This window comes from Rhineura floridana, chromosome 4 (assembly GCF_030035675.1).
Source record: "Rhineura floridana isolate rRhiFlo1 chromosome 4, rRhiFlo1.hap2, whole genome shotgun sequence".
In the NCBI taxonomy this organism is placed as follows: domain Eukaryota; kingdom Metazoa; phylum Chordata; class Lepidosauria; order Squamata; family Rhineuridae; genus Rhineura; species Rhineura floridana.
This window is the reverse complement of record NC_084483.1, coordinates 71,330,673-71,344,762: the sequence shown is the minus strand read 5'-3', so window position 1 is coordinate 71,344,762 and position 14,090 is coordinate 71,330,673. Positions and strand designations below refer to the sequence as shown.

At 43.9% G+C, this 14,090-nt stretch overlaps 1 protein-coding gene across 2 annotated transcripts; it reads left to right on the top strand.

The window, feature by feature from the left end:
* Window positions 1-3,140: 3,140 nt before the first annotated feature.
* LOC133384357 (uncharacterized) lies at window positions 3,141-12,297 on the top strand. 2 transcript variants are annotated; one of them, XM_061626264.1, is made up of 3 exons: window positions 3,141-3,198; window positions 3,329-3,485; window positions 9,045-12,297. In XM_061626264.1, the coding sequence occupies exon 3, from the start codon at window positions 10,091-10,093 to the stop codon at window positions 11,603-11,605; it is 1,515 nt and encodes a 504-aa protein (XP_061482248.1). In that variant the 5' UTR covers window positions 3,141-3,198; window positions 3,329-3,485; window positions 9,045-10,090; the 3' UTR covers window positions 11,606-12,297. The 2 variants fall into 2 exon arrangements, with proteins under 2 accessions (XP_061482248.1, XP_061482247.1); XM_061626263.1 differs by having other exon boundaries at window positions 9,022-12,297.
* Window positions 12,298-14,090: the final 1,793 nt, after the last annotated feature.

The window sequence follows — 14,090 nt, the reverse complement described above, 5'->3', positions numbered from 1 at the left end:
CCACCAAATGATACTTTCAAATTTTATTTTGTAAATTACTTTGTAATTTAACTACAGATAAATGTTTTTATAATTTTCCTGGAAACCTTCATTTAATTCCTGTGTCAGGTAGATTAAGAATCATGTAGCTGGCTCGGGTCTGCTGCTAACAACCTTAACATCTGGTCGTATGTAACACAGTCTCAGAAGAGAGACAAACATCACATCTCTACAGCTGCTATTGGTATTTCAGCAGAAGCCTCTAGTGGAGCCAAAAGAAGCTTGTAAATAGCAGCTTGTGAGAGGTGATTGGGGGGGGGCTATGGCAGGAAAGTAAAGAGTTAATCCCATCCAATGCTCCCTAAACTGTTCAGGCTTTCCCATGGCTGCTATTTGCACTTTTAAAAATCCACATGAATTCCATTCATGTAATTAACATCATGTTTAGTTTGCCCCGAGTTCCAGCAAATATGACACAGCAGGGATCAGGTAAACAGTCATTCCATGATTTGCATGAGTGGAGTGGTTCAGGTCACGGATAACAGGAAAACATGTTTAGGCAGTTGTGTTTTATGATCTGATGCCTCAATTTGTGATCTATTGCAGCCTTTTCCATCTGGTTGGTGTCCAGATGTTGTTGGACTACAACTCCCATCAGCCCCAGCCAGCATGGCCAATGGTGAGGAATAATAGGAATTGTAGTCCAGCAACATCTGGGGACTCAAAGGTTGGAAAAGGCTGGATTGGCATCAGTAAGGCTGGTTTTCCCCTACAGTTTGGAGTGGGGTTTCCTTTCTGGTGTTGGAGCCTGGCTAGAAGACAAGTCGCTTGGTTGCAAGGAGCAGAGAAAGTTTCAGTCAGCCTCCCACGTCTACACTGGAAATGCTCCACTGCTTTAAGGAGGTGGTCACTATTCAAATTCATGGTTCAACAAGAAACCCGCTTCCGTTCATAGAGATATTGTTTCCAATCTAGCAGAAGAGTGTCACCACATATCCAGAGATCTTCCATTTGCACAAACATAGGAAGCTGCCTTATACTGAGTCAGAGCATTGGTCCATCAAATTCAGTATTATCTATACTGACTGACAGTGGCTCCCCAGGGTTTAAGGCATAGGTTACTTCCAGTCCAACCTAGAGATACTGGGGACTGAACTGGGGGCCTTCTGCATGTAACGCAGATGCTCTACCCCTGAGCTACAGCCCTTCCTCATGAGAACACTTGCACAATACTTTGTGAAATGTACAAGATCTTTCCAGTAACTTTTTATAGCCCACTAGAGTTTGTAGGCTACAGCCTATATCGTCCTTATTCACCATGTTTCCTGTACAGTAGGGCCCTGCTTTACGGCGCTTCGCTTTACAGCGATTTGCCGATAGAGCGGTCTCAATTATATGCAATTAGACTAAAGCCCCACTCATATGGTGCTTGTTCCACTTTTACAGCGGTTTTGGGGCATTATGCCGCATTCTATTCAATGAGTTCAGCTTTACAGTGGTTTTCGCTTTACAGCGGGGGTCCAGAATGTAACCTGCCGTATGAGTGGGGCCCTACTGTACTGTGATGCAACCCTTGGTATGTTGTGGCACCGCACTGAGAGGAGTCTTCTATTGAGTAGTGCTTGGGCAAGTATTCATAGAACAGCACCAATTCATTTTCTTCTTCTCCTCATGGTTCCTCATACCCTAGTTATTAAAAAGGAATTTGAAGAGGTACCATTGTGACACTGAATTTTGTTTATTTAAGTTAAATATTTAAAAATTGCTCATTTCTCCTTTTCTATTTCTCCTTTTCATCTTCTACAGGTGAGTCTGTGGATGTGCTGAATCACTGCCTGACCGCGATAATGGATTGGATGAGAGCTAATAAACTGAGACTCAATCCAGACAAGACTGAGACACTGTTGGTGAATGCCTTCCCTGCCCAGATGGTGGATGCTTACCCTGTTCTAGATGGGGTTACACTCCCCTTGAAGGAACAGGTTCGTAGTCTTGGGGTTCTTTTCGATCCTTCCTTGTCTCTGGAGGCGCAAGTGGCCACGGTGGCAAGGAATGCATTCTACCACCTTCGGTTGGTAGCCCAGCTACGCCCCTATCTGGACAGGGATGACCTCGCCTCAGTTGTTCATGCTATGGTAACTTCTAGGTTGGATTACTGTAATGCGCTCTACGTAGGGCTGCCCTTGAAGACAGTTCGGAAGCTTCAGCTAGTGCAAAACGCAGCAGCCAGACTGCTGACGAGGACCAGCCGGTCAGCGCATATAACACCTGTTCTGGCCCGTTTGCACTGGCTACCTATTTGCTTCCGAGCCAGATTCAAGGTGCTGGCTTTGACCTATAAAGCCTTACACGGCGTGGGACCGCAGTATCTTGTGGAACGCCTCTCCCGCTATGAACCGACCCGGTCACTTCGCTCAGCGTCTAAGGCCCTCCTCCGGGTACCAACCCATCGGGAAGCCCGGAGGACAGTTACTCGATCTAGGGCCTTTTCTGTAGTGGCCCCCGAATTGTGGAATAGCCTCCCCGAAGAAATACGCCTGGCCCCGACGCTTCTATCTTTTCGGCGCCAGGTTAAGACCTGGCTATGCTCCCAGGCATTTTAAAGCGTTTAATGTTACAATTTTAAATCTCTTTGTTTCAGTTTATTTATTGTGATATTTTGTATTTCTGTACTTTTAATCTTTTGTACACCGCCCAGAGAGCTATTCGCTATGGGCGGTTTAAAAATGAAATAAAATAAATAAAAATAAATAAATAAATTTTGGGAATTGAACACAGTTAATTTACTTGTGTGTGTGTTAAAAGACATGCTAATATGCTGACTGCCCTTGTTTGTTTAAAGCTGTGCTTGCAGAATGAGATATTAGATTTTGTTGCAATATGCAGCTGTGTTTGTAGACAAAGGTATCAGACTTGGGTGAAACATCCAAGGTTGAAATGAGAAAAACAAGTGTGAATAACAACTTCCAAATATGGAGATAGGAAGAGAAGGGAAGTTACCAGAGGAAAATGGGCATGGATTAAAGTGATGTAAGGAAAAGGAAAATGATGTAGTCATGATGATAATGATGTGTGCATAATTAACATATCAAAGTTAATAAGAAGGCTGGCTGTGTTTAGTTTAGTCAGAACTAGCTCTGGCTGTTTCTCCACGTACACGTGTTAGTAATAAATATACTCTTCCTCCATCTTGTTTCATCGTTTCTGAACTCTATTGGGGTGAGTATTGGGAGCGAACTCAAGCCACCAGGATCCTTCAAAGGGACTGGGGCGTTTTGTTTATAACAAACTGGCGACTCCGCCTGGACTCATTTTTCGCGCCCCTCTGTGTTTTGGGCGTGGTCCGCAGGAGGTCGGAAGAGCGCTCCGGGCCACATTGAGCCCGCCCAAGCCTGTGAGAGCGATCCAGGGCGCTGAGGTGGCGCCACAATGACTCCCTTTTAAAATCGAAACAAGGTTGGAGTGGAGCGGGGGATTGAACGTTCCAACATCTCTGGTCGACAGTGGTAAGGAGCCCAATGGGCTTAAATGTGAAGAGAGTGACGTGTGAAAGTGTGTGTATGAGACAGGGCGTATCCCCAGGTGGATTACCCTGAAGTGAGTGCGGACCTGCAGTAGTGCGTTTCCCATACCTCGCGAGAGGCTGGGCCACGAAAACAGGGAAGCGAGTGTTGTACGTCATCTGTCCGTCGTTTTGTCTCAGACATCTCCCCTGGTAGCAGGCAGGTAGGCTACCCAAGTGTCGTACGTCATCGGCAGAGGGGACTGGACACAGGAAAGATGGGGAAGGGTGCTTCGAAACAGGAGGGGGCAGAGGGGAAGAAGGTTGCAAGGAAGTCCACAAAGAGTCAAAAGAAAAAGGGCGATTGGAAAATGACCCCCCTTGAATGTGTTTTGCAAAATTTTCCTAGATTTAAAACAAGTGTTATTTCTTCCGGAGGGCCAGTCCCAAACGAAGAACAATTGTCAGTGTTTTGTGATGAAGAGTGGGTGGAGCTGGGCATTGACTGGCCACTGGGTGGGACATTCAATCTCACTAAGGCTAGACAGTTGGAAGCCACCCTCTATGAAATGCTGCCAGATGAGGCAACCTCATGGTGGTATGCACGAAGCTGGAGAGCCATCTGCCTAGACCCCCCACAAGAATGTGCGCTGACAATAGCGCTGGCTCAATGTAAAATTAATGAGGGGAAGAAATTGAAAACTAAGCCCCCAGTCCTCTAGACAGAAGAAGAAGAATGTTTAGTTTCACCTACGGCCCCACCCGTGATTCCTTTACCGCCGCCTCAGGGTCCGGTGATTCCCCTACCAGCACCAGCACTACCAGTGCTACCACAGGCGGTTCAAGCGCCACCAGTTCAGACTCTGCCACCAGTTCAGACTCCGCCACCTCAAACCCAGCCCCCAGCATACCAACAGTTGACTACCCCGCAAACCCAGTCTACTAGTTTTGGAATTCCATCCGGAACTGCAGTAATGTTCCAGGATTTAAGTCAATCTTTAGGGCGGCTAAGACAAGAATATGATATTTTAGACCGTTATACCCATTCTGTACTACAAAGCCAGGGTTTAGGAGCTTCGCCCCAAACCATATCGCCACGTCTTCGTATGATTGAGGAAGTCAGGAAGGAGAATGAGGGAATGACCCTATGGTTACAGAGTGACCCCCAGTTACAGAGTGACCCCCAGTTAACTTCTACTCCAAAGAGCACAGATAGAGGCAACCCCGAACCGGAAGATGTTTTGGCTGGCGGTACCTTTATGGGACCAATGCGACAAATGCTTGATGGCCATGGGCAGATTGCTTATGTGCATGTGCCTTTTACTACATCTGTTCTGTTTAATTGGAAAAATCAGATGCCAGGTTTGAGAGAAGACCAAGATAAACACTGCCAATTGTGGGAGACTATTTTTGCCAGCCACCACCCCACTTGGGCAGATATACAGACATTAATGAATACCCTCAGTCCGGAGGAGAAGTCATTGGTACTTTCCCAAGCCAATGCTCTCGCATTAGAAGAGCAGAGACAAGGTGGCAACGTGCCCGGTTTGGCCCCAGCACGTGTTTTACCAACAGTAGAACCTCTTAGATGGATCCAAACCCCAGGAGCAGCGGCCCCTGAAATCACCACGTATAAACGGCTGATTTTATATGGACTTAGGCATGCCATCCCTAAACCTATGAATGTGGCAAAATTATATGAAATTCATCAGGAAAAAGAGGAAACTCCCTCTGCTTTCCTTAACCGCCTCACTACAGCTATGCGGAGATTTACTACCCTTAATCCCGAGGCTGCTGAAAACCAAAGGCTCCTAATTTCTTTGTTTATTGGCCAAAGTTCTACAGACATTCGAAAGAAATTGCAGAAGGTGGAAGGAGTGATGGGTATGGGACTTGGACAAATAATAGACATTGCGTTCAAGGTCTACGTAAATAGGGATGAAGCAAGTAAGAAGGAAGAGGGAAGACTGATGAAGAAACAATGTAGTGTGCTTGAAAGACAATGTGATATGATCGCAGCGGCGGTTGGAGTGAAGCAAGGGAATATAGAAAGAGGACCAAGGAGGCGACTAGAGAAGGACCAGTGTGCAAAATGTTTGAAGAAAGGCCATTGGGCGAAGGACTGTAGAAGTGACAGGGTTCCTAGGCCCCGTCAAGATGGACGCCGCGATTATAGAGAGGTCCCTGCTTCCCGGGACTGGTATAAGGAACCCAGGACAGTTTCAGGTTCTGACCCGAATCCACCCTATGTTCGGATTGCAGCCGCTAGAGGGCAGGACGAGGAATCAGAATGAAGGTGGACAGGATATGAGGGCGGCTCATGGGAAGAACCATATGTGTCCCTTACCCTGAATAATTCGGCAGTCCAAGGACTAGTGGATACAGGAGCGGCCTTCTCCATGATCCCACGAGCAATGTCCCGTCTACCCTTGACCCTCAGCAAAGAAACTAAAGATGTAATGGGAATAGAAGGACAGCATCATCAAATCCCTTTGTCCCAACCCATTCCAGGAAGAGAAGATAAACAACAATATTTTACACATCAGTTTTTGGTTTCGGATGGTTGCCCCATTGCAATATTTGGAAGGGATCTTCTAGCAAAGCTCCAGGCCCAAATTACTTTTAGAGGAAACACCTTGGAAGTGGTGATACCAAAGCGGCAAGAATGTGCTTTCCAAATGATCTTAAGGGGGGAGCTGGAAGTTAAAGAGAAACAACAGTGGGAGCCTCCAAAAGGAATTCACCCTGATGTTTGGGCCAGAAAGAATAATCCTGCTCGTGCGGTTAATGCTGAACCAGTGAAGGTCAGATTGAAGCCTGGGGTAGGCCCGACTCCAGTACGCCAATTCCCTTTGAAGCCAGAGGTACATCTAAGCTTAAAGGAATTAGTGACAGACTTCATCCAATACCAATTGTTACATCAAACTACTAGTCCACATAATACCCCCATATTTGGAGTTTCCAAGGAAGGCCGCCCAGGACAGTATAGGTTGGTGCAAGATTTGCGAACTATTAATGAAAAAGTTCTGGAAGATGTTCCAGTGGTACCAAATCCGCATACGTTGTTGGCCCACGTTCCTGGCAAGACAATTTGGTTCACAGTCATAGATCTAAAAGATGCATTCTTTTCAATACCCCTTCATGAAGATAGTAGAGATCTTTTTGCATTCCAATGGGAGGATCCAATCGACCTTCGACAGTGTCAGCTGACCTGGTCTGTGTTGCCCCAAGGGTTCATCAGCTCCCCATCTGAATTTACCAACGCATTGCAGAAAGATTTAGGACCTTGGTATCAACAACAACCAACGTCGGCATTACTGGTCTACGTGGATGACCTTTTGATCTGTAGTCCAGATGAAAAGAGTAATGAACAAGATGCCATGAGCCTTCTGAACCATTTGCATGCCTGTGGATATCGAGTGTCCAAGGATAAGGTACAATGGAACCAGGAGAAAGTGACATACCTTGGATATCAACTGTCACGAGAAGGACGCATGTTGTCAACTGAAAGGCGGACAGCGATCTGTGGCCCACCACCACCAACAGATGTTAGGGAGCTGCGGTCATTTTTGGGTCTGGCCGGCTTTTGTCGGCAATGGATACCAAATTATAGTAGCTATGCTACTCCCTTGTATGAGTTGTTGAAGAAAGAAACTGATTGGAAATGGACTAAAGAATGTCATCAAGCGTTTGGAGATATCAAACGAGCTTTACAAAAGGCACCAGCGTTGGCCCTGCCAGATGGACTTAAACCATACAGATTATATGTTTCAGAAAACAAGAGAACTGCTAGTGGAGTCTTGACACAACAGTGGGGCCCTGATTACCTACCTGTAGGTTATTATTCCTCCCAATTGGATCCTGTGGCAAGAGGATGGCCAGCTTGCCTATGAATTGTGGCAGCCACAGGAATCCTTCTGAAAATCATGATGGGAGCCCCTGTGGAAGTATTGGGACCGCATGATTTGAAAAGGATCCTGGGAGAGAAGGCAGCTAAGGTTCTTAGTCCGAGCCGGCTTACCCAGTATGAGCAACAGCTGCTGGGACGGCAAGGCTTACGCCTGAGAGCTTGTAATACTTTGAATCCAGCGACATTATTGCCTCAACCAGGAGAGTTCGTGCATGATTGCATCCAGACATGAGAATGTTCATTGAAACCCCGAGTAGACCTGACCGATCAGCCAATAGCAGGGCGACATTTATACGTGGATGGAAGCTTGAAGGTGATAGATGGACAACGGTATCCAGGCTACGCCGTGTGCGAGGACCTGAAGGCTATAAAGAGCGTTAAGTTGCCAACTACCTATTCAGCTCAGATGGCAGAATTGGCTGCAGCCATAGATGCCCTGCGAGAACTGGACCAGCAAGAGGGGAATATATACACTGATTCCAAGTATGTATTCCAAACTGCACATGCTTTCGCTATGCTGTGGAAGGAAAGAGGTTTTATTAAAAGTGATGGACACAGAATTGAGCATCAACAAATGATAATGGAATTCCTGGAATGTGTTCAACTACCAAAGAAAGTAGCTATTATCCATGTAAAGGCCCATGGAAGAGAAATGGATCTAGTTCGGCGAAAGGGAAATCACCAAGCAGATGAGGCAGCAAAGGAAGCAGCGCTGAGTGGATGACCATTGGAGAGGAATTTAATGAATATTATGATTCCATGGAAGGAGTTGACTCCTCAATATTCTAAGAAAGAGGAAGACGCTGCAGTACAGTATGGGGCTCAGAAATTACCTAGTGGTTAGTGGCAGTTACCTACAGGACTAATCTTTGTCCCAAGGACAGTGCTTCGAGCCCTTGTAATGGAGACTCATAAACAGACTCATCTTGGAGGCAATGCTTTAGGGGATCTTCTAATCAGACAAGTAGTTGCACCAGGATTATATGAAGAAACAAAGTGAGCGGTATATGGATGTACTATTTGCGCAGCAACTAACCCTGCTCCAAAGCCACCACCGGCCATGGGAGGAAGACCATGGGCCTACTATCCTTTCCAGAGACTACAGATAGACTTTGCAGAATTACCAAGATGTGCGAGGTATAAGTATTTACTTCTCATAATAGATCAGTTGACAGGATGGATAGAGGCCTTCCCCACGTGAACGGCGACAGCCATTACAGTAGCAAAGATACTGTTGAAGGAAATTTTTCCAAGATACTCCATGCCAGAGACATTTGAGTCAGACCAAGGTCCGCACTTTGTGAGTAAGATAATTTGCGCTGTAAGTACGGCCTTGGGGTTTAAGTGGAACCTCCATACTCCTTGGAGACCACAATCATCCGGTCAAGTTGAACGCGCTAACCGGACGGTTAAGACTTTGTTGACCAAATTGTGCCAAGAAACCAAGTTAAATTGGGTAACAGCATTGCCATTGGCTTTGACTATTATGAGAAACACTCCAAGGGGAAAAACAAAATTGACTCCTTTTGAGTCACTGTTTGGCAGACCTCCCATTGAGCCTGGGCCCCAGACAGAGATTAATGGGGAATTAGGGAACAGACAGTTATTGGAGTATGTTACTGCCTTGCAGGGTGTTTTGTCCTCTATTCACAGGCACAATCGTGAGTTTCAGAGGTTACCCTTGGATGTGGCGATCCATCAATACCAACCTGGTGATTGGGTACGAGTCCGGAAGTGGAAGCAAGAACCTTTGCAGCCCACGTGGGGACCGCCGGAGCAGATCATCTTAATTACCGAATCGGCAGTAAAGCTCGTAGGCCACAAGCGATGGATCCATGCTAGCCGTATAAAAAGAGCCAAGCCTGTAACTATCCAGGAACCTGAGCAGGGAGTAGCCAAGGACTCCCCACCTGGAGAGGTGAAGGATCAGACACCTGAAGAAAAGTGGCTATCGCAAACCGTTCCAGGTTTGGGCCTGAAACTTAAATTAAAGAAACAATAAACTTGGATGGGCGGGTCTCTTCTCCCTCGCCCAATGCAGGTTTTGCAAACCGGAGCACCAGTGTTTCATAGGTTTAGGGTCACAATTCCAGTAGCAGTTATTCAAGAGAGACCTCCGTTGGGCTACTGTAGACGTGACGGATCTGTTTATAGACGTGACCGATATAGTTGGCATCCAGTTACCAATGCTCAAATTACAGTTAAGATAACTACTTGAGAGATTGGCCTACAGAGAAATTACTAAAAGGTAGATGGGTGGATCGCTGGTCCCCACCCCAGCCTTCCAAGTAATGCCTATTCAGCTACCTTTTGATCCAAGACCACATACAAAAGTCTTGGTTTGTGCAAGTATTTTGATACGAGGTAGACGGTGCCTCCTTCCCATAGTTGAAACGTGGGTTACCCCTCGGGAATTGACACCTGTGCTACTGAGACGGATTCGTTGGTATTAAAGTAGCGAATGGGAGGCTCTGTACGACCTTTACCTTTGAAGACAGCTGTACGAGAGCTTCCAGGGGATAGCCGACCAGCAGTAGATGTGATAGTATTGTATGCTCGACCTAGGTTAAAACAGAAGGGCTACATACGAACAAGATATCGTTGGAAAGTGCTGACTTGGGGCTTGTTAACATTTTGGAGATCAGGATTAGAAGATATTAATATAGAATAGATTATAATTAGCAATACCTTATGTCAAAATGGGTCGAACCCATGCAAGTACCAACTCCTTTGGCTTTAAGTCTATGCTTGGTACTATCTTGTGTCTTGCTTCTCTATATATGGTATATGTCTACTTCTCAGCTTCTTTTCCCACGCAAGAAACGAGAGTATGCAGTCGTCAAAGGCGCTCATTCCAGAAAAAAAGGGAAAATGTGTTTGTCGAACTTGCCCAGGAAGTAGCTAAAGGATTTAACCTCACAAATTGTTGGATTTGTGGAAGTCCGAAGGGATTCCCACAGTGGCCATGGATAGGATTTCCCCTTGCACCTCGTTGGCTTTTAAGTAATAGAAGTGAGGTACATGTTAATTTAAGTACTTGGACAGAGCCTCACGAATGGGAGCTGTATGAATCAAGTTTGGGCAAATACTGTCTTCAACAAAATGCTTCAGGAGGAAAACAACTTGGATATAGTAGTTGTAATTGGACAATGGGATGGCATGAGTATTGCATCCTAGCCAATTGTCCGGTTACTAACTGTACTAAATTTGCCTCTAAATGGAACAGTACACATGTACAATTTAAGAACGGTACATGGTGTAAGTGCACTCCAGGAAGCAATGATAAAGAAATGTGTGGGTACAAATGCAAGGGAATGGAGATGGAATTAATGTTGTGTCAACTAATGAGTTGTAAACAACCACAAATTTTTAAAAGCCACACCTGGATGTGGAAACATCTGAATGGTACTCTTGTGCATGGATTCCAAAGTTATTGGGCCACTTGGAATCAAAGTGAGGAGGATACATCATGTAATTATAAAAATGAATCACATTTATGGAAATGTACTCTGAAGCAAGGAGAAAATGTGTCATACATTACAAGTCCCCTTGGTCCACAGGATACCTATTATCTTCCATATGATGGAGTATCCCCAATTTTGTATAATGTTTCTATGCCAGCCTTAAAGGGACACTATTGGATTTGTGGTCAAAAGGCTTATGCGATCCTCCCCTTAAATTGGACTGGCATTTGCTATGTTGGAATTATACAACCAATGTATAGCATAAAAGGTGGAAATTTGAATCCCTTAATTCCAGTATTTGATGAAGAACAGTCTGTGAGGAGGAAACGGGCAATTGATACCTCCTTGACTAAAGGTCAAGGGAATGATTGGGAGGATACTTGGCCTCCAGAACGTATCATCGCAACTTATGATCCTGCCTCATGGGCACATGATGGCACAGCGGGATACCGTGGCCCAATATATATTTTGAATCGCCTCATTAGACTTCAGGCGGTATTGGAGATAATAACCAATCAAACAGCTAAAGCCTTAACATTGCTTGCTGATCAGTCAACTCAAATGAGAGAAGGAATACTCCAAAACAGACTGGCCTTGGATTATTTATTAGCCAAAGAAGGAGGGGTCTGCGGACTCCTAAATCTGACAGAGTGTTGTTTGAAAATTGATGACAATGGCGAAGTAGTAAAAGACATTGCTAACAAGATCAAAAACTTGCTCATGCCCCAGTGCAAACCTGGAAAGGAATAAATCTTGGAAACTGGGGAAGTTGGTTCAATTGGTTTGGAGGAATGAAAACAATTATTGTATTAGTTGTTCTGATTTTATTGGGATGTATGCTTTTACCTTGCTTATTACCTATCATCATGAATGGTATTCGCAGTATAGCAGATAATGCAGCAGCTAAAAGTAGTATGCAAATGTATGGCAAGATTATGTATCAACAAGTTATTCAGAATGAAGAAGCTATATGATATCAAATATCATAAAGCTTCTAAGGGGGGAATTGTGACACTGAATTTTGTTTATTTAAGTTAAATATTAAAAAATTGCTCATTTTGGGAATTGAACACAGTTAATTTACTTGTGTGTGTGTTAAAAGACATGCTAATATGCTGACTGCCCTTGTTTGTTTAAAGCTGTGCTTGCAGAATGAGATATTAGATTTTGTTGCAATATGCAGCTGTGTTTGTAGACAAAGGTATCAGACTTGGGTGAAACATCCAAGGTTGAAATAAGAAAAACAAGTGTGAATAACAACTTCCAAATATGGAGATAGGACGAGAAGGGAAGTTACCAGAGGAAAATGGGCATGGATTAAAGTGATGTAAGGAAAAGGAAAATGATGTAGTCATGATGATAATGATGTGTGCATAATTAACATATCAAAGTTAATAAGAAGGCTGGCTGTGTTTAGTTTAGTCAGAACTAGCTCTGGCTGTTTCTCCACGTGCATGTGTTAGTAATAAATATACTCTTCCTCCATCTTGTTTCGTCGTTTCTGAACTCTATTGGGGTGAGTATTGGGAGCGAACTCAAGCCACCAGGATCCTTCAAAGGGACTGGGGCGTTTTGTTTATAACACCATGCAACAGTACATGCCTTGAGAGGGACATGCTTTGAGAGAACATGGGGAAAGGCCATAGGGGTAGGGAACCTATGGCCCTCCAGGTGTTGTTGGACTCAAGTTCCCATCATCCCTGATCAATGGCCATGCTGACTGAGGCTGATGGAGTCCAACAACATCTGGAGGGCCACATGTTCCCCATCCCCATCCTAAAAAACTTTTCTGGCATCACACCAGAAGGTACAGTGACAAGATCTGTTTGGGAAGGATTCATGGTATGTGTTTAATTTACATTTATCATTTTTATGATGCACTCAGTTAATTTAAATATCTCATTTAAATACATTTTATTATTCATGTTCTTTACACTCTTCACTGCAATTATTTGGAAATGATTCAGAGTGGCTGTGGTAATATCTAGATAATCGTATCAAATGGCACCATAGGGAAAACAAATAGGAAGTCCATTTGTAGGCAGAATATATAACTTAATCTATTGTCAACACAGAGAAAGGAAACATTCTGCTGTGTAGGTGACTTTGTCAGGCATCGAATTAAAAGATTTGCAAACTAATATCAGAAGTGGCCTCTCGAAGGAAGGGTTTACTTGAATCTTATTACTTATTTTAAATTACTTTTAGCGTTAGAAATGCACAGTGAGCTTTTCAGACCTGTGAAGCAGTAAAGGGTAGTCCCAGCTGCAAGAAGTGTTAAGCTCAATTCTGGTTTCAGATCAAATAAGCACATCACTGTGGGGATATTCACACGTTTCTCTTTACCCAGGTAGCCTGTACCTGAGTTTAGCTGCTCTTGAGAAAGAATCTACACATGGTGATTTGAAAAATCACCATGTGTATTGGTACCCTGAAGGCCCTGTTCACATGTTACATTCAGCGAGTGTACAGTCTTACGTACCTAGGTACACAAGTAATTGAGCTGTACGGTGATTCACATATAAAATTTCTGAAATTGTTTCATGTGAAGGCACACATTCAATAGAGTTTTGGCAGAAAGGGGAATGTAGTTTTACTCTTTTCATTTTTCCTGCAGTTACTTAACTTTTAAAATCAAATCACCAACTTTTAAAACCAAAATACCAATTTCTGTAGCTATCATAATTATAGCTAATAAAATATTGCATTTTTCATTGCTTGTTATTCCTAAAGTATGTAAGGTTTTCTTTGATGCAGGCTATCATGGAACGATCCTATACATGTCTACTGAGATGTAAGCCCTATAGAGATCAATAGGACTTACTCATAGATAAATCTGTGTAAGTCCAGACCTAAATATATTGAATATTTATATATGAAAATATTTTGAGGAGGTGGGGGCTGCAACAAAAACAAGCTGCTTAAAAGAGTATGAACTGAAATGATTCTTCCAACCTGGTACACCTGATTCTTTCTTGAGGATATCATGCATTTTAATACACAGAACTACATGCAAAATATAAATGTGGAGGAAATTATTTATCAATTGAGCTTTCCAGCCTGCTGCTCCCACAGTAACATACTCTGTCCCCCAGAAAGCCTTTCCTAGTTGGGAAACAGGAAAGCTCTTGGCTGTGGTTTTTATGTTTTTTCAGTGGAAATGTTTGTAGCTCAGTATCAAAAAGTGATCATCAGTATCTCTTTTTATGATCTATGTCATAATGTTTAGCTTTTG